Raw genomic sequence first — 27,873 nt, forward strand, 5'->3', positions numbered from 1 at the left:
AGAATTTAAAAGCATCTGTAGCTGCTGAACTGCTCATACACAAGCAAGAATCCTGTCCTGCTCCCTGAGCAAATTGGTACCTCAAAAATAGAGATGGAGGAAAGGAACAGTTACTGTCAGCACACAATGGTAGGAAACAAAAAACCCCAGAACATCCTCCCCCACAAAACCCTCAAAATAAATCTCAGAAAGCAGTTAATACAGAATTTAACAATGCTGAAATCCAAAGTTTCAAGTGAGAAACTCTAGTTTAAAGAAAAGCAGGCTTCACACCACCAGTTGATGCTATGGAGCAAGTCAAAGATCCCTGAATTCAAAAGTGCTTCACCTCCTGCCTCTGAAACACTCACTGTTGGGGCAGTAAGAAAAACTGACTGAGTAAAGCTCTGCTCTCAGGGGAGCAGTGACCTGCCCCACCCCAATAAAAGCTTAGCAAAAGGCAGCCACGAACACCTGCCAGCTCTACAGACACCTCTCACAACCCAGTATCCATCCCTGGCTCCATGGAATCAGCTCCTGGGACACTTGCCAAGGGCTCAGCCCATGTGCTCAGCAGATAGATGCAGGGCCATGGGACGCAAGACCACCTCAATCTAGGTGCATTTTATTTCTGTATCCCTTTGGGACACTCTCATTTCCAACAACGCTCTGGCAAACAAGCTGCATTTCCTGGACATCCACGACTGGAGTAAATGCCATTGACAACCATTAGTAGAGAAGTAACTGGGAGACAGCAGCAGCAAAACACTTCACACGTTCAGCCCACCACATGCTGGAACTCAAGAGAGACAGACAGGGGAGGAGGAGAGAGAGACTTAGGCAATCCATCAATGTTGGTTTATTAAAATCTTTATTCACACAATGTTGCTTTATGTGGGAACTGACCCTGGGGGATAGGAGTAGAAAGTCATGATTGCATTCTGTTTGCTTATTAGCAACTCCATTTGTGCAGCAGCTCCCAGAGGCCTCCTCTGGCACATCTGAGAGGGGATCTGTTTCCAGCATCTTGCTCCAGCTGCTGCAGTAAATAAATTACCTTCTTAATAAATTAGTACTTTTCAGTTGAAGTTTGTTTGGCAAGACACACTCCAGTTCATCAGCTGCTGGAAGAGGAACTGACTTGAATGTCTCCTCCCCTGACGGCTGGCTTGGGAAGGAGGATGTAAATAGCAGATGGCTGATGAGGCTCTTTAATTAGTTCTTGATTTCTGTGCTTCCAGCGCTCTGATATCATTGATAACCATGACACAACCAGTGTGTAACATCTGGGGCCAGCAGGTGACGTGCACAGTGAACAAGAACCAGAAGGTGTTCCAAAAACCTCGAGCACCTGCCTTGCAAACAATGTTATTTCTCAGAGATTCAAGTAGACCCTGTTGGCACGTGGATGCTGTTCCTCATTTCCTTTGCAATGGTTACTATTTAAAATCTCTTGGGGTTCTGTGTTCAAGCAAAAGGACCATCACTGCCAAAAGGGCAGAAATTGTCATAAGGCCAAAACCAGATCTTCCTGATTGTGGTTTAAGAGAGAAATCTATTTTTCTTTCCTGTTGCAGAACACCAAACACCAGTAGTGTTTACAGCCATTCAAAGCATCAATATCACAAATAAAGAACCAACCCCAAAAAAACAACCATTTCTTGCCTCCTTCTACTGATTATGCTGGACTTCATGCCCTTTGTCCACAAGTAAACCAAAATAAACTAATACCCTGCTTTAAATCTTTGACGTTTATACTGGGGAAAAACTTATCCCCAGGTTCCATCTGACCGCAAAAGCTTTAGCTTAGAGCAATATGTAAGTCCTCAACACTAATTTAATTTCAAAGACTGAAGGACCTTTTTTTGAACCCATTATTAAATCAAATGTAAATATCAAGAGTGATCCTATAGAAATAAAAAATTAAATTTTGATAGATCCCTCCCAAAATATTAAGAGCTCATGATTAAGCTCAAAGAGAAGAATATGCTTTTAGAAATGCTACAAGCCACCAACCATGTGCTTTGCCATCTTCCCTTTGGGCAAATAATCTGAAATTTCCTGGGAAACAGCTTAAATCAGCACTTGCTCCAGCCCCACAGGCACCACCTACAGCTTCTATAGTGTGTTCTGTTATCAGGTGATAGAGGCACGAGCTCCAGTGTTCTCAAAGCTGGCTGTGTGTCACCATACTAAGAACTCCAGATCCCATCTCAGCATCTCACTGCTCTGGGGCACATCCGTGATTGTGGCCAAGTCCAGAAGAGAGCAAGAGTAACGTAAGATTCAGTCTCAGGTAAACAGTCACATTCTACTTTCAAGATACTCTGCTCATGTGATGAGAAATAGACTTCAACAAAATAAACCGATACCTGCATTTTTCATATAAGCTCTCTCCCTGACACCTCCTGGATCAGGTGTGGCCAAGGTGCAAGAACAGGAAAAAGCTCTTTACTTGCCTGCCACACTGCAGTTAGAGAAATCCTGACAGGAAAATCAGGGAAAAGGGCTCAAACTGAAATTTTGGTGCTCTTGCTCTCAAGTCCAGTAACCTGTAATCACCTGGGGAAGGGAGCTCTTTCCATACAAGAAGGACCATGCTGGCTGAACACTGATGCAAAGCTGTTCAATTTGGAAACAGCCATGAAGCTGCTTCTCTTCTGGAGACACAAACTGAGACCTGTCCCAAGGTGATCAGTTTTTATGACACAAACTCATTGGCAGCACAGGCTGCAGTGCTGAAGGACAGCAGGACTAGCACAAGATGAATGCAGCCTGCCCTGAAAAGCCAACTTTTCTCTATCTATGGAAAAACCATTAGTGAGGACCCCAGGAAGACCATCACAGGCAGAACATCACAGTGGGGGTTGTAGGAAGCAGCTGGGGAAGGCAGAAAACTAAAACCTCCTGGAAGAGGTCACAGCTGCTGAGCTCAGCCACAGCCAAACCAAGTGAACGTAGGACTCCAGCACTGGTGTTCCAAGAACAGCAGTGCTGAGCTGTGGTCACAGGGAGCAGCAGAATGCTCTCTCAGGTGACACGAAGAAGACAACAGCTCAGAGTTGTCTACACACCTCAGGTTACTGCTAGTGACTGGGGAAGTCCAGCAAACACCTCTTCCCCCAGTCCCACATGCCCAGAGGCTCCACAGCACTCAGGGCTCATAGTAACACAGCCTGGCCTTGCTACACAGAACTGCTTCTTCCAAGGACAGATTCTGTCCTCCTCAGCTACGAGAATGAAAATTTGGATATTTTCTCTACTCAGATCTTGCCAGATTCCTGAAAAAAACAAATGTCAAGACACATGGAAACTTACTATACCTCCTTAATTATCAAGTGCTGTATAACTACCCTGTCCTCTCCTAAATCTCCAACTCTGTGGATAAACCTTTGATAGGACTTCAGCAAAAACAGTGAAGCATTATCACATATGAGGCAACCCCCTTTCTGAGCCTTTTATAAAGGAAAAGCCAAGTGAGCAGCAGAGGTCCCCTCTCCCACCCCTCAGACAATCAGAAGAACATCCCACCCTCAGGAGGGGTGGCACAACTCTTCAGTCTAATAGTTATTTTATTCGCCCCCCGCTCGTTCTCTAGAGAAGCAGTAAAATGCCCAACCAGCTCAGAGCTGATTGTGTACAATCCTGAATCAGCAAACTTGCCAGAGTATAGGGGGAAGACAAGGGGAGAGGACTGAACTGTTCATGTCCGTTTGTCCCCTCCAGATTCAGTCCACAAAGGATTTCTGTATCCCACACACTGCACCAGCACTGAGAGCCATTCTTAACCAGTGTGACGCCCACTGCCGGCAATGGACACGCCACAGTGGCCACAATGCCACCATGGGGGCTGAGCCATCCGAGGCCCCCTTCCCACCCCTCACTGCTGCCAGCCCAAGGAAAAAGCCAGTGTCACCTCCCTTCCTCTGGCTCGGGAGCTTTCCTGTTCATGTCAGTCCATCTTGGCCACAGCCCTTCTGAACTGATTGTGCTGTTTTTCTATCGCTTTTTTGTTTGTTTTTTTTTAAAAAGGAGTTTCATCTCATGTTCCTCTACGATTACAAGTGAGACAGAGTCATCCTGTCTTCCACCAGCACAACATCTGGCCCAAACTGGTCTGTGCACTGCTTGACTGTAGCCAGGATGCTGAGGAGCCGCTGGTCCAGGGCGTCCAGGTGAGGGTCAGAGAGCACAGGTGAGATGGGGTCATGCGACATGGCAGTTTTTAAGGCAGACTTCAGGACTCCATTCTTCAGGTAATTCAGTCTGTTCCAGGTAGAAACCCGGATGCTGCAAAAGAAACAAACACATGTCACCACACCACAGTCCTGCTGCATCCCTCTGGGAATACTGGAGCCAGCCTACTGAGGAAGCCCGGCACATCAGGAATGGAGACTCATTGCAGAAGTGGGTTTGGGATGGCAGGGTCCAGGTGGAACTGCATCACAGGGTCTAATGAAACTTGAAAACTGGAGGTGATGAAGAATCAATCCATGTGTGACATAACTGATGGTACACAGGAACACTTGTAGCTGAGAGCACAGAAAGTCCTCGGTCCTGAGGTCTCCCAGATGGAGAGGAGGAGGAGGAGGAGGAGGAGGAGGAGGAGGAAGAGGAGGAGGAGGAGGAGGAGGAGGAGGAAGCTTGTTTGTGTCAGCTCATCTCTCAACTCTCATGTTCTGTGAAGTCTCTTGGGATTCTCCCCCAAATCTTTCAGGGTCAAATCTTTCACACTCCTGGTCTTAATTCTTGGGTTTGATGGCCTCTAATAGAACTAGCAAAATAAGCAAGTGTTGTAACAAACCTACAATTAAAACAATTACACAAATTCATTCTTCCATAGCATTTGCCTGGTACCATAAAGAAGGAATATCTGAAAAGCAGGAAATTGCAAAGTCTCTTACAGAGACAAGCTTCTCCTCTGGTTGCATTTGGGGGATCAAGATGACAAAGACTTCAGAAGAATCTCAATAAATCATGAAATTAAACATACATTTAAAATTAATGTAGAAAAATAAAGAATTTGAAAATTCTTTAACTGCTCTCCATATGACTTTTTAAAGGATCTTGCAGAGCACAGGCCAGGTGTACTGCAGCATTCAAGGAGCTGTGCTTAGTGCAAGCAGGATGGGAAGTCAGGCTTTCTGCAAAGTTCCCAGACAATTTGGAAGAAAACCTTTCAAGGATAAGCTTCACAGACAAGCTCTATTTGGAAGGCTTGAAGGAGTTAATGTTGAAGTATCAAAGTCAGGAAACTGATATCTCAGTATTTTTCTTCCTGGAAATTTTCACAAAATCCCAGAATGGCTTAGACCGGAAGGGATCTTGAAGAACATCTGATTCCAGCCCCCTTTCCATGGGCAGGGATACCCTCTATTAGACCAAGTTGTTCCAAGCCCTGTTCAATCTGGCCTTTGAATACTTCCACATATGGGACAGCCACAGCTTCTCTGGACAACCTGTGCCAGGGCCTTGCCTCCTCACAGGGAAGAATTTCTTCCCAATATCCCATTTAATTCTGCCTGCTTTCAGTGGGAAGCCATTCCCTCTTGTCCTATCACTGCAGGCCCTTGTCTCAAGTCCCTCTCCAGCTCTCTTGGAGCCCCTTTAGACACTGGAAGGGGCTCTGAGGTCTCTCCAGGGCCTTCTCTTCTCCAGGTTGAACATCCCAGCTCTCTAAAGCTGTTCCAGAGGAGAGGTACTCCAGCCCTTGGAGCACCTATTTCCTAGTGAGAAGTACCAATGGCCTGGTAAGAGAGCAGACATGGAACAGAAACCAAAAAGCCACAGCCTCTGAAAATAAAACCACAGCTCACAAGGCCAAAGCAGAAACAAAACTCTGCAAAGAAACTACAAGTTTTACTTGAGAGGAGCCCCCTGAGCAACGCTGCAGTTTTCTTCAGAAACCATGTTTGAAATTATTCAATTGCCAGATATGTTGGATCCTTCACTTCTGTCAGGGAGAACTCAAGCTGGGATGTGAACTTTGATTTGTCAGGAGGTGCATGGGGACAGCTGCAGATGCAAAGAACCTGTCAGATTGACTATGGATAGATCTGAACCAGTGACCTGGAGGTGAGATCACTTTCTGCAGCTACCCCTCAGACATACTGTCCCCATGACAATGGATTCCTCTGCTTCTTGGGCAGTGACAATCCATCAAACAGACAATACAGTAAATTCACGAATACAGGCCGCACTGAGTATAAGCCGCATCGCTGGGTGTTGGCAAACATTTTGTTTTTTGTCCATAAATAAGCCGCACCCGAGTATAAGCCGCTCTGTCGTTCGCAGCATGCAACAAAGTTGCCAATTAGTAAGAGAATCGCGGCAGGGTGGGGTTTACTGGCTCGGCTCGGGCCATGAGGGCTCGGGGCTGCCGACAGGGCTGGGTGGCCCTGCTCGGCGCTGCCGCTTGGCAGGGCCGCTCGGGGCCGGCTGCCGCCACTGCTGGGCTCGGTCACCCCAGCCCGGCACTGCCCCGCGGCAGCAGGGGGGGCACAGAGCCCGCCGGCACCTGCGGCGGCCATGGAAGCCGGGGATGTAGCCTGCCTGCTCCTGTGGCGGCAGCACACGGGGACGGAAGCCCCCCGAGCCGCAGGGCCAGCAGGAGAGAGCTGCCCGCCTTCCCCACCCCCTGTGCTGCCTGCACGGAGCAGCTCCACCTGCTGCACAACAGAGTATCAATTTGTAACAACCGCATAAATGCAGGGTTTTACTGGCAGGAGCTCGACTTTGCAGTTTGCACTGACTTGATTTGCACTCCCAGGGTTGAAAATGTCAGAAAATTATTCACATATTGGCCGCACCTGAATATTAGCTGCATTCCCGGTATGGAGCAAAATTTTGGTCAAAACAGTGCGGCTTGTATTCGTGAAATTACTGTACCTCCAAAAAGTACAGCACTGTGGACCCCAGCAAACCTTTTCAGGTTGCCAGGAGGCTCCCAAGTTAATGATATTGCAAACCTAAGGACAGCAATTACATAAGTAAAGTGAAGAGCACCCCTGTGTTTTACTTACATGCAGCACTGATAGAGAGGAGCCAAGATGCTTCTTTCATCCAGGGCAGGGTTTCCAAAGCTGAAAAGCAAAATTAAAACCAAGTGAACCAATTAACTCCTAAGTTGTTCTCAACATAAAGAGCTTTGTAAAGAATTCAGAGAAATCAATACTAGGCAATTTCATGCTTCAAGAGATCAAATAATTTAAATTAAAATACAAATAGGTTATGACCAATCACAGATATAACTCTCACCAGCATCAGCTAAGCAGGTAAAGAGAAGCAGCACCAAGCATACCCAGTTCTTTATCAGACCAAGGTATCTTAGAAAGGCATTTCAGAGGAGTTTTGAGATGATGCAGGGGGAAGAAATAACTGGTATTCTGGGCAAGCAGAATGGGAGCTCTGTCTGTCTGACACAGCTGGGCAGGGAAGGAACCAAACAGCAGCGACCATTAGAGCAACAGTTCTTTAATGAGGTGATCAACTTGAACATTTCAAGCCAGAAGGCTTCCATTTCAAGCTTCATCTCAACACATGCTGGATTTATTTTTCATAGTTTCACCTTCCTCATAATACTATTATTATTACTTACATTACTACTATCACTACTTAGTTTTCAACTAAGAACTCTCCCAGTGGCTGTAGGGGCCTGGCATTACACTGGCCAAATAATTCTGTTATTTGTAGCATTAAAACTAAATGAGCTCCCAGGGAAGTGGTCATGGCACCAAGGAGCATCTGCTCTTACATGGCTTAGTTTTAGGTAGCCTTGTAAGAAACAAGGAGTTGAGGTCAATCATCCCTATGGGTCTCTTCCAAATTGAGATCTACCATGATTCTGTGAAAAACTGTCCCCTACCCGTTATTTCAAAGGAGCTGAAAGCCATTTTAAACTTTATTATAAATAAATCACTTAAATTTTCAAGAAAACAATTTACTGTCAGCCTGCAAAGCTGCACCAGAAATATTTTCATAACGGATAGGAAAGTACCAAAACAAAAGGACTTGACCTTCAAGCCCCATATTCACTTCCAGTGACTAATTCATTGCCTTCCTTCCTCTTAGGACATCGCCAGCGAGTAACAGAAAGAGCATTTTTGCCACATTCACCAAAAGCAGCAGTAATTAAGCAGTCCTAAGGTGGAATGCATCCTTCTGTCATACTGGAGTACTACTGAACAGCCTGATGACAGGAAGGATGGAAGGAAGGAGAGAATCCACTATACAAAAGATAAATGGGAAAAGAAAGGTAACTCCAAGCCTTCCAAGGATCTCCAAGGTCTCAAGTGCTCTGTACACATGATACAAGTGGTGTGCAAAGCCAGAGCAAAGCCTGCCACAGGAGCTGCTGGTCCTTCACAGAAGGAAAACTCACTGCCATGGCACACCGGAGTGTCCACTAGAAAAATAAATAATCCTGAACTGCTAGACTAAATTGTGAGAAAGGGAAGTAGATGATCTTTATGTTTTTAAGAAAAATTACTATTTAAACGAGGCGTGTCTTCAATATGACTTTTAACCTAAACTATAGCAGACAACATACAAAAAAACTATAGCGAAGAAAAAAGAACTCACATTTTTAATACATTTTAAAAACATTTTTGTTTGGGTAAGAGTTAATGTCCACATTTAGAACACCATCATTTTTGTGTTTCGCATCACTTCCACCTCCATTTTAAACTTTTAACCTTTCAAAGCCAGAGTAAGCATATCCAGAAGGCAGGAAATCCCAAATTATTCAGAAACACATTTTAGAAAGATCTGTTTTTATTACAGCACTCACTTATACTGACTGGTGATAATTAAAAAACCCCAAGTTTTCAATCTTCCATTAATTAAAAGCCTAAAAGGAAAGTGCTTTTCTGGAGATAGGAGGAGAGACTTAAGCAAACCTTACAAAGTTGCTTTGGGAAATATTGTGTTAATTGGGGAGTTTCTGTAGCTTGAGTAGGACTTTGCCACGACAGAAGAGTATCTAGAGCACAGAGCAGAATCACAGAGTCCTAGAATGGTTTGGTTTGAAAGAGCTGGGTTAAAGCTGATCTCATTCCACCCCACTGCCATGGGCAGGGACACCTCCCACTAGATCAGGGTGCTCCAAAGCCCATCCAGCCTGGCCTTGGACATTTCTCTGAGCAAACTGTGCCAGGGCCTCACCACCCTCAGAGGGAAGAATTTCTTCCTAATATCTGATCTAAACCCACTTCTTGCAGTTTGAATCCATTCTCCCTTGTCCTGTTAGCACCACAGCCTTTGAAGGACCCTATGATGTGGGGAGTAATTTCTGATAAAAAGGAAAGACTATTACGAAAGATATTAAAGCATAAATTAGCGAGAGAGAGAAAACAGAGGGAGGCAGAGCAGATAAACATGTGCGCTTGTGCTCAGCACTGCCAGGCCAACAGGACTGTCCCCAGGCTCACCTTTTGGCATTATCCAGCAGGATGAGCATGCTGGCTCCCTCATCATCCTGGAAGCTCTCGTAGTGGTGCCGGTCAGCGTTGCCGATCAAGTAGTCAAAGATGGCCGTGTCGATGATGTCGAGCAGGCGCGGGCCCGAGTCGTACGGGGACGTTTTCTTCACGGCATCGCAGTAGCTCTCATCATACTCCCACCTGCAGCCAGAGAGGAACCAAGCAGCCCTTCAGGGAACCACCACTGCACAGCAACAGCAGCAACAGCTGCCCTCAGTCACCTCCAAGTGCACCAAGAAAGAGGAGTAGCCCAGGCTAGACAAAGAAGGAAGAGTTTCACAACACTGTTTCATGAGAAGAGTAAACCCTGCATTAATATCCCAGCCTATGGAGCAAGCTGTAGTTTCAGTTCAAAGATACACAAGGATCAACTTCCGATGGAAAGCAGACAGAGTTTGCGTCCTCCCAACTCCACAGTGGCCAGGCTATGTTATGGGAAGATTACTGCCATGCCATCAACTTCCCAAGAACACTTCAGTACTGTGTTTGTTTCCACTGCCTTGAGCTGTTTCCAGCTGGTTTTCCAGCCATCCTCTTCCTTTTTTCTTTCTATTGCAAATATCCTCATCGTGGCTAGCAATGAGCCCCTCTGCCCCCAGGAGAAAGGCTTCACAGTGTTCCTTCTCCTTCACTCCCAGCTGTTTCTTTCCTCCCCACTTTCTTTGCAAAGTATCTCACCTTCTTCCCCACTGACAAGAATTCAATCTTCCCTCTTATCTCCTTCTTCTACACATCTCATAACACCAATATCATGTCTCAATTCTCCAAAGCGAGGATTTTAAATTTTCTTATTTACTTCTTTACTGCTTTTAAAGCTATTCAGCACCACCACCAAAACAGCCAAATCTCTGGTGTATATCCTTTCCATCTGCAGCCTAAATAACAAGGACATCATCCATGTAGGACTGAAACAATCCTTCACAAAATTGAAGTTAAATTAGAAATGCCTTAAACCATCTGTGATTTGGAAACAGAGATGGAGGAAACACAAGTTGGAGAGACTTGCTGACATGCTCAACACTGCAGATAGCAATAAAAGTAGGAAGATCAGAATTTAATTACTAGAATTGCCACATACCATCTTCTCGTGGTCTGGAGCCAGAGGTCCCAATATCCCACCTTTCCTCCAAGTATCCAAATCAGAAAGCTTAAAAATTTATCTTCTCAATGCTTCAGATAACACACACGTTCCTCAAATGTTGTGCCTAAATCCCCCTAGGAAGAGGGATCTTTGCACCAAGGTCCAACTCACACTCAACTTGTAGCACAAATCCACATAGCAACTTTTTCTTGTTCTGGATACATTTCTTATGCTGCATCCCACTCTCCCTCAAGTGTTTATTTTTCTCTCATTTTACTTCAGAGCAGTGCTTAATCTCTTTGCCACAATTTTTCAGATATACTATGCTCTCTCTCCTCATTTTCCATGCAGTCTTTCAAGAGAGACTTCTATCCAACACTAATTTCTGATAATTTATATCATATTAGCACAGGCCTTGGAAGGTCAGGGATTTTGCCCATTACACCGCCATTAAAAATTATGTACACTAATGTGCCTGTGTGAATTATGTTCAAAAGGTCAACTCAGAACAGCAGCTAGAGCAGGAAAAAATTCTTACAGTTATTTTTCCACAATTACCAGGCACAGAAAAAGGAGAGCATGACACCAAGAACCTTTGATTCTGATCTCTCAAAGTGAAATGTGCAGTATGACAAGGTAAAAACACACCAGAGCCTTGTAAGGAGGCAAGTGTGAGTTTAAATACACCAAATGCCAAATCAGCACAGGAATCAAGGTGAACCCCTGTATAAACAGGCAGGGTGTGATGAAAAGGAGCCTCTCAATGGGAGGAACACCTCCCAAGAAATTCATCCTGTTCATTACTGCAATGTACCATGTACTGAACACAGCTGATTTTGACCTACTGGAAAAGAGAAAATATCTGCTGCTCAACATTCAATCTGTGCATTTCATACTGTAAAACAATTCAACAGAGCCTTTGGATGAGATTCTTTCTGAGAACAATCACATGACTGGAAATCAATGGATACTTTAGATCAAGGACTGAAAATCTCTTCTGATCACTTTCAAGTTCAAGACAGATTTGGAAAAATTTACTAACCCATTTATTCTGGTCATTGCAAAAACATCTCCACCTCAGGAACTCAGATGTGTTACATCTGTTGTAGAATGCTGCTTTAAGAAGGACAAACGTAGGATTTAGCATTCTTTACGTGCTGAGCATGGTCACCAAATTCAAAGCAAAGGACTTTCCAGGGTATGTTCATTTGGCACAGCCTGATTTTTTGGTAATGAGGGAAGGCCAAAGGGGTGGTTTTTGTGAGAAGCTGCTGGAAGCTTCCACCATGTCTGACAGAGACAATCTCTGATGGCTGGCAGCAGAAACATGAGGAGCAATTCCCCAACTGAAACCTGGACGAGACTGACCTCCCGGCCCTGTGGCATCTTGCAAAAATCTTTGAATTGGTAGAAGGTGACAATGGTATCTGCAAGCAGCAATTTTTCTTCTAGTTAGAGAAGAGGAGGAAGTGAGGACATGTGAGTGAGAACAACATGGCGACACCAAGGTCGGGTGAAAAGAAGGAAGTGGAGGAGGTGCTCCAGGTGTCAGACCTGAGATTCATCTGCAAGCCACGGTGAGTACCACAGTGAAAGAAACTGTCCCGTTGTAATGTGTGAAGTCCATGGGGGATGCAGAGATCCACTTGCAGCCTGTGGGAGAAGTGCTCATGCTGGAGTGGGTGGATGCCAGAGAAAGCTGTGCTCTAGTGAGAGACCCGAATAGAGAGAGAGGGCCCTTGCTTCCAGAGATAGAGAGAGAGCGGCCTTGCTTCCAAACCAGAGCAGCTTATCCTTAAAAGACTGCACCCCGTAGACAAAGGACAAATGCCACAACAATTCTGAACAACTGTCTGCCTGTGGGATGGACCCCACAGCACAACAGAGGAAAGACTCTTCTCCCTGAGTAAGCAGAAGAAGATCTTGAGTGATGAACTGACCAAGACCCCCATGACCTGTCTCCCTGTACTGTCAATGGGAAGGAGGGAGGGGCTGTGGGGAAAAAAGGTGTTTCAAAGGTTTATTTTACTTCTCACTATCCTCCTCTGAGTCTGTTAATAATAAATGTGCTTTATACCTTTAAATTTGGACCTGTTCTGCCCTTAGAGTGTTTTCTTTTTCTCACAGTCCTTATCTCAACTCACGAGCCCTTCCTTAATTTTTTCCCTCTCCTCTGTCCAACTGCAACAGAAGAGGGTGAGTGAATGACTTTCATGAGTACCTGGCATTTGGCCAGTGTCAAACCATGACACAGGGCCTGGCTTAAGTTAAACCAGTTCCACAATCTGAAAACAAATTACAAGGATCATGAAATTAGGTATGGCACAGTGCTACCATATTTCAAGAGCCTACAGCATCAACAGATCCAGTGGCACAAGAGAAGAGTTTTATTTTGCCCACAGTCAAGATTTTCAGACTGCATTGTGGAGCTCTGTTCCAATCAAGATACCGGAAAAGGACAGTGCTTAGTATTATGGAAAACAATGAAGGTTTTTTTCTTCCTTATTTTAATTTAAATTTTATGCTGGACTTCTTGGCTTCTACTGTTGTGCTAAGAAAGCTGTTGACACAACTGCAGGTTTTGAAAGCACTCAGAGCTCTTTAATTAACCACTGTATTTGCAAGGGCCATTTTAGTGCAAATTATCATCTCTAGAGAGTAACACTGCCATGTTCTCATACCTGGCAAGTTTGCCCTCCCGGTAAGTCCTGCCCCAGGGGTGCCGGTGTTTCTGGAGGGGCCAAACGTCCGGCAGCCACAGGGTCACTGAGCCCTCCATGATGTCCCCGTCTGCACAGGCTGGCTCTGTTTCCCGACAATAGTAGCACTTCCCATAGAAGCAAGTATTATTGCCTTAAAAAGAAAAATTAAGAGGTATCAAATGAAGAGGTATTAATCCAAGGAATACAACTGAAATTCAGAAGCATGTTGCTGCAGCAGAGGCTTCCCCACAACAGGATTTCACTGCACTTGTCTTCTTGCTTCCTGTCTCTGAGAGGGAGAGGCTCAAAAGAGATTACACAGACATCCATTCATTCAGAGAAATTAAAGAATAATATGAAAATAAGACAGCAATTATAATTTCTAATGACTTTATCACTGTGAGAATTAATACAACATTATAATATCAACAAGTTTTGGTGATCCTTTCCTAGTCCCGAGGACCCTAACTTTGCAACATTAACACTGCTTGTTTTTCCCATTTCATACTTCATGTGTCAGATTTCCCATTTATTTGAAAAAGTAGACCAAAAACAGGTAAGTGAAAAGAGACACAGCAGAACTCAAAGGGATTTGGTGCCCTGAAACCTGCCACACATCTCAGCTACTTGAGCTGACTCAGCAGAGGAGACAGAAACAAGTATCATTTTCACATCATCTGGGAAAGCTTCATCAGTGTCTTCTGACAGGAGAGGAGCAACAAAACACTGCATCCTTTAGTCCACAAACAATGATGCATCCTGTAGCATCAAGTAATCTGGAGCAGTGTGCATTAACAGTTTTACTTTAACCTTTTCTATTTTCCCCTTCTTAACCCATCTTTGTTTGATCCTCACCAAGTTAAATCCAGTTCTATGCTCATAGATGTTCTTCCAAAATATTCTTCAGCTGTGTCTCACTTGGTTGTAATTACTCCCTTTCTTCCTTTGGTTCTACATCCAATATCCTCCCCAAAGCAGGCGCAGCTCTCCAAAAGCCATGTTCTTCCCTTTCCATCCTCACACATCCCTGCCTCTCAGCCAGCACTTCCTTGGAGCCCTCCATCCAGACCCTGTGCTCCCAGTATCCTGTCAGACGACCTGAGTATGTCAGAGATCATTACCAACACAGAGCTTGCAGACCAGATCTCCTATTTGTATGGAAAGCCTGCAAATCTCTCTTCCCATCCAGCGTCTGCAGCAGTCTAACAAGAGACAGAATTCTTTGAGATTCTAACCGTAATTCCAGTAAACCTGCACTGGGTATGAATGAATTCTCTCTTCTTCAAAACCTCAGGAACTTGGTCAAATCTGGCCTGACAAAAAGTCAAAACCTCCTCCACAGATCCACCAATTTCTTTAGTTCCTGCTTTGCAGAACAGCAGTTCCAAGGAATCTAAGGAGGAGCAATTAAAATTTCTGGATTTTTACTTCTCTAGTCAGCACTGCTGCTAGCAAAGAGCTCGGTTATCTTGGCTGAAATTGGAAAATGTAAAGCCTGCCTGAGGCAGGCACCCCATATGAATGCCAGGACAGTCTGGCAAGGCTGAGCTGAAACTTTCATCTGGAAGTTGTGCCTTGTAAGTGGCAGTGCCAGGCAGAACGTGAGGCTGCCAGCAGTGCTGCTAATAGGAACATTACCAGTGGTAAGGAACAATCCTCTCTGGATCCTTCTGATTAGGAAAAGAAAGAAATAAACAAAAGTGTAATAATTGGATTGTTTATGAAAACCTGAGGGAGTTAAGGCTGCAGCATAAGTAATTTCTTGGTGCTTAATGACCACCTGGTAGGAGCTCACATTAACAGCTTCTATTATGTGCCCTTCACAGCACTATTACTGGAAACAACACAGGGAAGTTCTACCATGTTTGGTTGTAAATGCTGTGCAGGCTCTCATGCAGCACAAACAATACCTAATATCAACCAGTGTGTCAGCTCTATAAATTATCCCAAATCACCACTCTCTTCACATTAAATGCAACTTTATTCTTTTCAGGTCAAGTCACAGACTTTTCTAACCATCCCTGACAGCAGAGAAAAAAATTCTTACTCAAAAAATAAAAACCACATCTGTAACAGCAGCATGAGGGAACACTAGTTGAAGAAAATCAAGTCCTCCTCCCCCACCAAAGGGGGTTATCCAAGACCTCTCCTGGCTCAGAAACAGCTTCCTGCATCACGATTAACTGTTCTTTAGCTGTGTCAGGTTCCCATGGCTCTTTTTTCCCAGTAAGCGTTTTTCCTTTCCTGGGCAGCACAGTCCATGGAATCCACTTACCCACAGTCATGAAGGTGCCCAGGAGCTGCTCCGTGGCCACTGGTTTGATCTCTGTGCGCAGATTCACAAACCTGCCAACCACCAGCGGGGCTCGGCGGAAACCCAGGATTCTGATTTGGGGTGGAAAAACACAACCTGAGAATTTGCAATATAGGCAGTAGTTCAAAATTAAAACAAAAAACCCTCACGGTCTTTGTCAAAGACGACAGAGACCACAGAGTAAAGCTGATGGCCTGCAGCAACCTTCTCTCTTCTCCAAGGCAAAGTAAGGAAACTCATTTTTCTTATGTGCCTGGATGTTAAGCTTGCTTTATAGGCCATCAGTGACACTCATTTATTAAAGCATTTGCAGCAGAGCAACAGAGGATGCACCATGCTCCAACTGTCAGAACTCAGACCTCACACCAGAAATATTCATCATGTGTCTGAAGCAGACTGAAGCAGTAAAACCATATGGTCCGTGGGCTGGTCACCTGGAAAGATCATTTCTACTCTGTGGGAACCACTATCTACTCAAATGTTATGCTTAAGCCAAATTCAATTGAAAGCAACCAATCTAAGAGTTGTTTTGTTTGGCACGAGGAAGGAGAAGGGAAGAGAGAATGGAAGAACAAAAGTGAATGCCTGAGCAGTGCCTAAAAAACAGAGGTGGGAAGAAAAGCCATAAAACTTGCAGTTACAGGATCCAGGTTCCACTCCCATGCCTGCCACAGCCTTTGCTCTGTGACCACAAATGACTCGGGTATTTGTATGGAATTTTAAAAGTGCTTAAAGAAGTACAAAGATCAAAGGAGTGTAAGCCCCAACTCTCTTAATACACTTTTGACACCCTTTTGATAGTCTTTGCATCTCAGAAAAAGATCCTGAAAAGGCTCTTCAGAAAAAAGGGACAATTGACATTCCACTGATGTATTGGGAGAGCCACTCCAAAAACTGAAAAGGATTTGTTTTAGATATTCAATGAGCAAATCTCCTTCTGTAAGTTAAGAAAGGGCAACACAAAATGTCTGTCTAAAAAAGTCATGTGCATATGGACAAAACTCAGAGCCAATACTGAGCTATGCACAGCCTGAGCAAAAGCAGGTGATCCAAGAAAACAAGCACAGAGCTTAGATGTGGAAAACCTGCCCCTGTGTTTTCAGACCACAGCTGAGAGGCCACAATCTGGGAAAGCACAGCCTCCCATCAGTAGTAAACACACAAAATGATCTAGGATCCTTCCTGAAACAATGGCATCCGTGGACAAGGTATTCCTGAAGAATAAAGAAGTGAAGAGCCACTTTGTAGAGAAAGGCTAGAGAAAAAAATCACAAAACCATGACCAAATGGACAGCAAAGAAGAGTTCAGTGGGATTTGGATACTGGAAAGAGGCTTTGATTGAATTTTCAATCACTACCTTTTTAGGGAACCTGAAGCCTGTACGCTTCCTGAAAGCACAAGGACTGACACCTAGCTACATTATCATTTTTTGGTCTTAATGGACCCTGATTTTGGCCCACCAGCACAAGCTGGCTGTAGCAGCAATGGGTGTTACTCAGCTAGTTATCATCCTAGATACTCTAATTCTTCCTAGAATTAGTGATTTCTACTGCCAGTGCAATGAGTTCCAGAGGTGAATCAGGACTAACTAACATCTCTGTCATGACATATGAATTTAGTCATAGTGATAAGGCTCTTATCTATGTACTCAGAAACCTCAGTTTAAGTTCAACCATTCTATCATTTGTTATATTTGCTCCTCCTTATTCCTTTTCTCAAGATTTTATGTGTCTTCACCTCCAAATCTTCCTATGAGGAAACAGAGACTGTGCTCATTTATATTAGATGAAATTGCAGCCCTAACAGCATTTCATAACTATTGACATTCAGTGTCTGGTGTTTTCTGTCCCATTCTTTGAATAAATTTCCTATAATTTTCATTATTTCCTGTAATTGCACCTCCATCACAGGTCAACAAAACCACCTGAGTACCCCAAGCACAATCAGTATATGAATAGCTGGTTTTCCTCTAGGATACACGGATTCATATTTAATCTAGACTAAATTGTTAGTCTAGACATTAGTCTTGACTTTTCAGTGGCCTGGACATGAACTTACCTCATACATTTAGTCTGAATTTGGCTAAGCTCTTTCTCCCCTGCAATATTACCTACAGTGGTCTCATGACTCCTTCTCCTTTCCAAACTTCACAAGTATCTAAAATGTTACACTTTTGAAAAGATCTTAGAAACGAAAGTTTACAGAATTAGCGAATTCATATTTTGGGTTCAATGTGGTATATTGGCAGGTCAGAGGTAGCTCCCATCTGAGGTGTATTCTTCAAAGAACCCTTTTTTCCAGGTATCTTCCAAAGACAGTAAAACCAAATAAAGCAGTATTTCCATACCTATCCAAGTGAAAGGCTGCCACTTCTGCATTGTGTCTGTCATAGCCAGCATAAGGTTCTCCTTCCACTATGTAATCCCTGGCATATCTGTAATTGAAACAAGTCAAATGAAGTGAGTCTGTGTAGAATTCCTGTCAATTTTGCTATTCAGAGTAACATTTTAACAACAATTTAATAACAGTTAAAGAGTCTCTGGGTCACACTGTCAATGGGAGAGGGGGAAAACATCAACGAGATTAAAGTGACCAGACTGTTGAAGTGGTAAATAAGGAGGAAAGGTCAATGACATACAGTGGTCTCCAGAGCTTGGGAAGCAGTTCACATTCTAACTAATAAATTTTAATCCAACCACATGCCAAGTCACATCTTAGAACAAAGAGCACAGACCCTGCTATGGAACAGGGGGTATTTATACTGAAAAGCAGCAAGTCTACAGATGATTTTGGGGTTAGAAAGAACTGTACATTAATAATTCTCAAATACAATCTTATATTGTAGAAAAGATGGAAAATGCAATCTTTAGTAGATAGAAAATCACCAAGCATGAACCTGAGGACAATACTGGATAAAAACAGAGTCTTTATTCTGGCAGAGAAAAGACATAATGAACAGCAAAAAATAGAAATTAGGCACTCATTGCAACAATAACGGTGTATTTTGGTGAAGTGGAAGCTTTTTGCTTTCTTTTTTATCTTTTAGTAGATGTTACTTAGTCAGTTACTTATACCAATTTCTCAGTTTGCTGCCATTTGGATCAGTGTAGATATTGCTTTAGCACCACACTGCAACTGAGTGTGAAATACCACATCAATACCGAGCAAAAGGGTGAAATGCAACATGTTTTCAAATAAAATAAGGCCAAATTAGGTGACCTATTTTCTCATTTCCATCTATGTATCCAGCTGTGTGAACTGGATTATTTCCAGCAGAATTTGTGTTCAAGCAGTAGCAACAACAGCGTAAGAGAAGGCACAGAGATCAACTTTGATGTTTTAGCCTTGCTCACGGAGGATGTGGGGCAAGACAACGGTCCATTTCCCCAGTCTGAGCAAATGCTTCAGCTCAAAAGAGAATTCACCAGTGCAGGATTCCTGCCAAATGGGAGTTTTCACCAAACCAGCATCTTCTGTCACATATACCACCAGATGTGATGATTGCAAGTATTATTTGTTAGTACATTGGGCTGAATTTCAAGTAAATTTGAAGTGAGACAGCTAATCCTCAGAACACGTTGTCGAAGGCAGGTCTTTGGTATGTACTTACAGCTGGCTTTTGGAAACATGGCCACATTCTGAAAGCTGCAGAGCTGTAACATTTTGGTAAATCCTGACCAAACTCTTTGTTTCAATGCACAGTAGGCATCTAGTCCTTTCCATAGCAAAAGTAATGAGGGAATTCCTCCTTCCCCAGCTGGTAAGTTTGCTCTGAACTGTTTTTAGCAGTAACTTTGACAAAACTTTCATGTCCAAAGCTGGTTAAATTAGACTCTCTTGCAGTGCCAGAACAGGACTCTGCCCACAGGACTGGCTATTGAGCAGTCACAAACAGAATAGGGGTCTACCAGAAGGGCCAAGGCCACCCTCTCTAGTGCTCCTATAAACATTCCCAGCTGTGTGTGTCCTTGCTGGAGCACAGTGCCCATGTTTGCATGCACAGACAGGGCACTGCAGAACGCAACTTAATGCTCGCTGAAATGCTTGACTGTACTCTCTGACACAGAAAGCTCTATGGGAATGCTGTGAATCCACAGTGCTTTCAATGGAGGAGATGTGTCTCGTATCACTAGGACTTCATGTGCAAGGTTCCCGCTGCCTGGACGCACAGGGGAGCTCCAGCCAGAGCAGGAATTAGTTGTAGAGAGATTTTTTTCCTCATTCTCCAATCAGAGAATCACAGACTGGTTTGGATTGGATGAACATTTAATTCCAATTCTGCTGCCATGGGCAGGGACATCTGCCATTAGACTAGGCTGTTCCAAGCCCTGTCCAACATGGCCTTTGAACGCTTCCAGAGATAGGACAGCCACAGCTTCTCTGGACAGCCTGTGTTAGGGCCTCACCACCCTCACAGGGAAGAATTTCTTCCCAATACCCCATTTATCCCTGTCCCCTGTAACTGTGAAGCCACTCCTCTTGATCCTGTCACTGCAGGTCCTTGTCCCAAGTCCCTCTCCATCTCTATTGAGCCCCTTGAGGCAGAGGAAGATGCTCTAAGGTCTCCCTGGAGCCTTCTCTTTCCCAGGCGAACAGCCCTAGCTCTCTCAGCCTGTCTCCAAGCAGAGGTGCTCCAATCCTCAGAGCATCTTTGTGCCTTCTGCACTCACTCTTTAACAGGACAGGAAACCTTAATGCCTGCTTAACTCAAAATCTTTTTCTGTGATGACACTTCTCATTTGCAGTGAAATCTCCTAAAATATACCTGGCCTTACTTTTTAACATCCTTCTTCTCTTTTTACCCAAAGATAAACAGCTTAAAAAGCTTTACAGCCAAGACTCTTCAGACACATTCAATCATGTCAAATTTTTCTGAGGATCACTATAAACTGAGGCCATACCATGGAAGTATCACTACCCTCCATGCTTATGTTGCTTCTCCAGTACTCACTGCTAGCAGACAGAAGGCCCAGGGGCTCTCACTCTGACCTACCCAAACCATTTTTACAGTCTACATTCAACTACACCAGACACACAGATGTGTTTTTAATACCACTGCCAACTTTTCTTCCTTCCCTGCTCTTGAATTGCACCCTCTCCTGGCAGTCTGGTACAACAAGCTTGTCTCCAAACTGCCAGAAGCTGCACTTCCACAGTTAGGGAGACACACAGCTCAGAAACATCAGGTGTGACCAACATTCCCTCAGGGCTGAACACAGTGATTATTCTTTTAATCTAAAGACAGGCTGTATCGAGCAACAAGGCTGTACAGACTGAGAGACAGCTGGCACAGCAACCTAATGTTACTAGAGCACCAGCAAGGCTCTCTTCTGTCTCAAAAAATAACAGGATGGTCTTTCCACTTACAGAAAAATTCCTAACTTAAACTTTTACATGCCAACATGCAAGACAAATGTATATATAACTAAAGCAGTTATTAATGCAGCCATTGAAAGCAGTATTTACCTCTTGGGCTTGAAGACAACTTTCTGCCCTCCTTCAAGTATCAGCAGAGCTTTCAGCTGCGTCCCTTTGTATCCCACATCAGCTTTGATGATCTTCTTGGTGGTCATAGCGTGCATGACAGCGCCCAGCTCGGGGGTGTCCTCGGGGTACACCTCACGAGGCACCACCCACTGTGCCGCGATCTCCCAGGGCGATTGCAGCGTGTGCTCCAGCCGTGGGTCCAGCGCCACGCGCAGCCCCGACAGCATCCGCTGGAATGCGCGCTGGTCCTCCCGGTTGGCAGCCGACGTGTCCAGGTTGTCGATGAGGAAAACCTTGGTGAAAATGAAGATGACAAGGAGGATGGCCAACAGCACAACTCGCTGCTTCAGCTTCATGGTGCCCTTCAGCCCTTCTCCCCTGACCCTTTCTTCCAAGCGTTACAGGAAGTCTGTTGGAGATCAGGGTGAGGAAGGGGATGTTAGGTGATGAATTTCATGCCTAACTTGCATCGTAAAAGATCTCTCACCACTGAAGCATCTCCTGGTACCCCTAAAAGTAAACAAAACACAAACTTACAATCCCACAGATCCTGCCAAACTCAAAATCAAGCCTGCATTCATAGAAAGTTGTATTTTAAAGCCCGAACGCTTCTGTTAACACACTGGGTTTGCTGCCTTCCTGCAGCCTTCCTGGGATCTGCATGGAAGGGGAAATTACCAGATAGCATCTCTTCACAGCTGAAATCATAGCAGCTGCAGCCATCATGAGCAAGACTTTTGCAGGGAACTGTAGTTTAACGTGATTGCTCCAATTTCATATGCACTCTTCCACTAGTGTGAGATCCCATGATTGCTGGTGTCCTAAAGATCTATCCCTCAGAAAAGCTCCTAGGTAGATATTAAGACAGCTCAAAACAGTGAGAACAGCTGCACAGCCTACTTCCCTGAAGGTACAAGACATAAGGACAGAATAGACTTAATTGTTTATTGCCTTTCATTTGCTGCCACTATAATTTACTCAGCCTTTTTTCCATTCTTAAAAAGAAATGAGCTGGGGTGGGGGATGCCATCTTCACTTCCTTGCAGTTAACTAAGTACTTTCTGCGCTCTACTGTAAAACCCATAACCAGAGAAAACACACAAATTGTCTGCAATCTCAATCAAATTAGCTAGAAAAAAATATCCCAGACCACTAACCCTTGCCTGTTCTCAGTAGCCTCATCTACAACAGCTGAAGTCACATCTGTTCCATATATTTACAGACTGGCCTCTCAATAAGCCTTGGCCAGGGCAGTGTTCACACGTAAGGACCAGAGAACACATCATCAACTGTATTCAGTTGTAAGGACAGAATTACTTTCCTAGGATTAGCTGACTGTAGCCAAAAGCCAAATGGAAAGGGGACATGAGGCACACCTCTGAGAGGCACTGGGAGCCACCAGGAATTTCTCTTTGCACCAGCCACACTGATCATGCAAACCCCGAACAGTACCCTGAGCTGGGGGAGGACTGACACAGAAAAGCTTTCTCATATGATTTAACAATAAGTGTATAAATCAGCCATAATTAATCACTGGAAAAAAATGAGCTGCCACAGGCTCATTTACCAGCAGCAACCACAGGACAGCTGGGCCATGCCTGGCAAGGCACGCAGAGATCACAGCCATCAGTGCACAATCAGGCTGGCACAGTGTATGAGTGTTAGTACAAAAGGACATGCAAACTCACAGAGTACTCCACAGCACCCAAAACAAATTTATGGAAGCTCTAGAGCAGACCCATCCAGCTACATGGCTCTTCCACATCCCTGTTAGCACTCACAGCAGCATAGAGACCCCATGAAGGACAGAGGATAGAAGCCTCAGGGATGCTTCAAACTACAACTGTGGTCCCCTGTTAACTGTGTAATACTGATTTTAATCTGCTGGAAAATGAGTGCTTGTGTTCATACTGAAAGAGAACAAATCACGTGTTTATATGGAAATTAGAGCATATTACTATTCTTCATCTAGTTCTGTTTTGGCAGCTTGTTCTCCAGACAGCACTGCCACCTGCACATTACCTACTGAAAGCACAAGAATGAGAAGCACAGACAAGAAAGAAGTAACTGACCCAAAAGCTCTCATTCCTGCAGATGCAGACTCACCCAGGAAGAGATTACTAAATAATAAACATATTATTCTTAAACTTAAGCAGACAAGCAAAGCAGATTGGCTGCACCTGTGCCCTCTCATTTTAACTGTATAATTCACCTCTTTAAAATTACTAATTCTGAATCATTTTGATCACTGTTGCTATCAATATCTGCTTCCACTCATTTTTAAAATCCATTTGAGTTTGCAACGAGTTAGGCAGAAGAACAGAGGTCAAAACAGCTACTCCTTGCTATGAGATACGTGTATGTGTACACACAAATTTAAAGAAAGCCTCGCAGCCCAGTGCTGGATGACTAAAGCTTTAAAGCACAGGGCAGGATGTTCCACACCACTGGAGCTCAAGATGAGCACTCACTTTTCTAGACTGATTTCCAGGAATGCTGAGTTTCTCTAGGGATATTCTTCCTGGGACTCGGGGGGAGAATAGTACTACAGTCACTTAAATTAAAGGTCATTTATGTAATTTATCTTCTGTGATGGCTTTGAAACTAATTTTGGCTGAAACCCTCCAATGATGTAAACAGAATTTACAAAAATAAATAAAATTAAATATTTAACTATTTGCTGGTGAGTTGGCTCTCACTTTTTAGTGATATCTGAGGACATGAGTCATCAGTTGCTTTCCTCCAACAAACACCAAAGCACCCCCAAGGTTGCCATGCAATCAATTTCCCAGTGCTCCATGCACAGCCTGCACTTTGCTCCTTGGTGCCAACATAACACTCTCTGCTCTACAAGCCAAGGGAACTGAATCCTGTTATGAACAAGTTTACCATGGACAGAAAGAACTTGAGTTTACTGTTTAAAATTGAAGATGGCAAAGGCAACAGCGTTGAGGCGACTCAAGAAAATATTTATGCCGTTTTGGAAGAAAGCAATTTGAGAATGACAAGTTTTGGCAAAGTCTTGGATTGGAAAGGAAGATTATGAGAACTCCAGAAGTGTCAACCTGGCCCTGGAATGAGGTAGAGATGAGAAAAGTGAAATAACAATATACCACCAAGACTTTAAAAAATAAGAAGGTGTGAGCTGAACTCTGTGGAATGAACAGCAAAAGAGTCTTCGACAATGACAAAAGTAAATCCAGCTAAAAAGAGAAAACAGTCAGAAATAAACAGCCCTAGCAGCTTCTTAATGCTGTAGTCAAGTGCACAGTTTGCATAAGAAATGCCTCTTGTTTTCCTGATCAATTCTTTCTCTTATTACAACCAGGTCTGTATTCTCAGCATGTATGAGTCTTCCAACTCAATATACAATTAACAGCACCTCCTCACTATCATGGTGGCTCACTGTGCACACAAACACACGAATTAAAGCACATCTTCTGGCATTAAATACCAACATCAGACCACTTCACTCTCAGTTCAAAAAAGAGCATGCAATTTGCCTGTTACAAAAATCCCAGCTACTATAAGCAGCTTATAAAGTTAGCAGAAAAATCCCACAAGACATTTCTTATTGGAGTCACAAAATCAATGCCGTGCCTTATACCACAATCTTATTTTTATATCATAAAGCTTTTTAGCTGCTATGTCAAAAATACTTGTGTGTATAATTTTCCAGGATTTCATTATGCTCCAAGTCACAAATCAGGTCCGGGGGCAGGCAAAGGTTTAGTTTGGCAGCACAAGCAGACAAAAAAATCATAGCTCAAACAGACACTGATCTGAAATGGATATGGTAGAAGTAGAGTCTAATTCCTGTTTAATGCATGGAGTTTTTCTTATATACACTATACCTTTTGGGATCACCTATCAAAAGACCTTTAAAAGTTCTCCAGTAAATCCTGGGAACCGCCGTGAAGAAACATCGTATACAGTAGTGACATTTTCCTCTTCCCAAAACATCCCTCAGTCTCACCAGATCAATCTTCCTTCCCATCCTTCCCTCTCTGGCCAGCTCCTTGGTGGCTCATGCCTCCTCTGTGTGAGCCTTGTTATTTCAGTTTCCACAGGCTCCCACAGACCTTTCCTTGGATTTCTCAAACTCATTCTGTCACTTCCACTCTCTGCGTGCTGCCTGCCTTGTGTACAAGTTTAGTCATCTAGTGCTCAAGGCTTCCCACATATTTACTTGTCTGCTGTTTCTCCATCTCCCTTCCTGTTAAAACCCTTGTTATCTACAGGCAAAATCATGACAGTCTACATTCAAACTTTCCACAAACACAACTATACCCCTGGTTGAGAGCTACAATACTGATAAATACGAAAGACCACAAGCATTTTAACCACTGCAATATCTCTGCCTGCAGCTGCAACTATCAGTTACCGCCTGAAAAATTCTCACACAGCTTTGGAAAGAAACAAAATAATTTTGCCCATCTGTCTGCCCACCTTGGCCTGTTATACTCCTCAGTAACTTTAGAATCTGTCGCCTGCGTTTCTACCAAATTTGTCGGAGGAATACTTGCATGAGCTTTACAAAAACCACAGGCCAGATAGAGGACAGAAGCCTTAAGAAGCCAAGGACAACTGGGTAAATATCCTGAATCTTTCCCAGCTGCCAGCACAGCAAACAGAAGCACCTGACACAGCTGGCTGCACAAATAAGGACAGGGTGGATTGGGACACAGGGAGCTCCTGGCTGCAGCCCTGGGGAAGGAGAAGCTACCAGGCACTGAGGCTGGTGGGAGCCAGGCAGGAGTTGCTAGGCTAGGATGTGGCAAACAAGTCCTCAGGAAACCAGGCTGCCTTAATCCTCCTTGCAGAATGACTTTCCACCAAGCACGGTTTCCTATGGAAACAAAGTTTATATAATCACACTTTTCACTTGGATCCACCAGCTAATTCCAAACACATCTGAGAGGACAGTAGATGTTTTGAAGACAGGGTTTATGTGTTTGTTGGAAGCTGGCAGCCAGGGGCACTGCAGGAAGGGCCATGGCATTGGCTCAACAGTTGTCTGCTTGCCTTGGCCATGTGGGCGCACAGCTGGTACGGGCAGAGAGCTGGGAATGCCATGTGGGCAGGGAGGGACTGGGAGCACTGAAACAGGAAATGGTACAGGACAGGGGCTGGGACCTGGTAAGAAGACAGCCAGAACAACTCTCCCTTGTCCCATCCCAGTTACTGACATTCCATCTGACCATACAGGTCAATAATGCCAGCTGGAAATGCTTTAGGGAACCTTGTTCCACTTGGAAATGAAGCCAAGACAGCGAGGAAATTCTGCAGTTTCCCTTCTTCACTTGATATGTTTATTCAGCTCCTACACAAGACCAGCATAAAAAATTTCATGAAGGTCCATGTACCCATCTGGCTGTTAGCAGAGATGAGCCTGTCCCTGCTGTAGGATGGTGCCAATCAGTTTCCCCGCCTCCTGAGGAGAGGCAGCGGGATTCTGGTGTCAGAACCAAGCTGACAACGTTGTACCACAAAGCAAAACAAACTTTGTACCTCAAATGGAGGCAAATCTTCTAGTGACTGTGTAGGTCAGACTTCATGATACGAGGGCTGCACAGAACCATTTTCAAATTAAAACAAGACACAAGAATGCCTGTTCTCTAATAAGTACCAGGCGGAATCCATTCACAATGAATCCACTGCAAACTTAGGATCTACTGTGTTTGCTCAGCCCCTAAAGCACTATGGACGTTGTAAAGCCTCAGAAGGTACAATGAAATAGATGCAGTGCTTATGCACATCTGTATCCAGAAAGAATCCAAAGAGAGATATCCTTTAAAAAGGGTTAAACCTATGGCTTTGACAACCACAGTCAGCGCTTCTATGAACACACACTGCATGTTTCCACTAGTGGACAGTGACCTTCGCCAAGCAGCGACTAGCACTCGGTGAGAGCCCACGGTGCTGCTCCCAAGGGTTGAGAGATGGCCGGAGAGGTTTCACAGCTCTACGGGGCTCCGTCCCCAGCTCGAAGCGAGCATGCAGAACAGGAATGAACCGCAGGAGTGCAGATAAAAATTCCCATCTGCCAATGCTGCGTCCGTGCAGCCCCCGCCGACCACGGGCGAAGCCGGGGGGTGTCCGGGGGCCGGACATGCCAGGAAGGACGAGGAGGTGCTGGAGAGAGTCCAGAGAGGGGAGCAGAGCTGGGGAAGGGTCTGAAGCACAAGGCTGGTGAGGAGCGGCTGAGGGAGCTGGGAGGGCCCAGCCGGGAGAAAAGGAGGCTCAGGGGGACCTTCCCGCTCTCCACAACTCCCTGACAGGAGGTTGTGGCCAGGTGAGGCTGGGCTCTTCTCTCAGGTAAAAAGCTACAGGACAAGAATACGGAGCCTCATGCTGCGCCAGTGGAGGTTTGGGTCGGACATAGGGAGGAATTTTTTCACGGTAAGGGTGATTATGTATTGGAATGGTCTGCCCAGGGAGGCGGCGGAGTCACCGTCCCTGGAGGTGTGTAAGGAAAGCCTGGACGTGGCACTCGGTGCCATGGTCTGGTGACAAGGTGCTGCTGGATCACCGGCTGGGCTCGACGATCTCGGAGGTCTTTTCCAGCCTCACTGACTCCCTGATCCTGTGATTCTCCCGCCGCCGGTCCGGCTGCAGGGGCCCCTCCGGCACTCCGCGGGGCGCAGCCGCCCCTCCGCCCCCTCCCTCCCGCCCGCCCCAGACCCGGGCGCTCCTGCTGTACCCGCCCCGGGCCGCAGCGGCGCCGCGTCCCGTCCCGTCCCTCAGGCGCCGCCGGCCCGGCCCCGCCGCTCGCGCCCGCCGCACTCACCGCGCCCGCCGCCCGCCCGCCATGGCCCGGCCGCCGCCGG

The 27,873-nt window shown here is 44.9% G+C and overlaps 1 protein-coding gene across 1 annotated transcript; it reads right to left on the bottom strand.

Annotated features, from left to right (window-relative positions):
- Nucleotides 1-820: 820 nt before the first annotated feature.
- Nucleotides 821-27,873, bottom strand: FAM20B (FAM20B glycosaminoglycan xylosylkinase). Its single transcript, XM_033067943.2, has 8 exons — nucleotides 27,834-27,873; nucleotides 21,023-21,553; nucleotides 17,904-17,990; nucleotides 15,517-15,626; nucleotides 13,221-13,392; nucleotides 9,408-9,599; nucleotides 7,002-7,061; nucleotides 821-4,269 (listed from the first exon to the last, which is right to left on the bottom strand). Exons 2-8 carry the CDS (start codon nucleotides 21,397-21,399, stop codon nucleotides 4,038-4,040), a joined length of 1,230 nt encoding a protein of 409 aa, XP_032923834.1. The 5' UTR covers nucleotides 21,400-21,553; nucleotides 27,834-27,873; the 3' UTR covers nucleotides 821-4,037.

The sequence above is a fragment of the Catharus ustulatus genome, chromosome 9, assembly GCF_009819885.2.
Source record: "Catharus ustulatus isolate bCatUst1 chromosome 9, bCatUst1.pri.v2, whole genome shotgun sequence".
Taxonomy (NCBI): Eukaryota; Metazoa; Chordata; class Aves; order Passeriformes; family Turdidae; genus Catharus; species Catharus ustulatus.

Coding starts and splice junctions, on each gene's coding strand:
- FAM20B (XM_033067943.2), bottom strand. CDS start 21,399: ATGAAGCTGAAGCAGCGAGTTGTGCTGTTGGCCATCCTCCTTGTCATC. Junction 15,627..17,903: donor GCAGCCTTTCACTTGGATAG/GTATGGAAATAC, acceptor ACCCCAAATCAG/AATCCTGGGTTTCCGCCGAG. Junction 9,600..13,220: donor CGGGAGGGCAAACTTGCCAG/GTATGAGAACAT, acceptor CTCTGGCTGCAG/GTGGGAGTATGATGAGAGCT.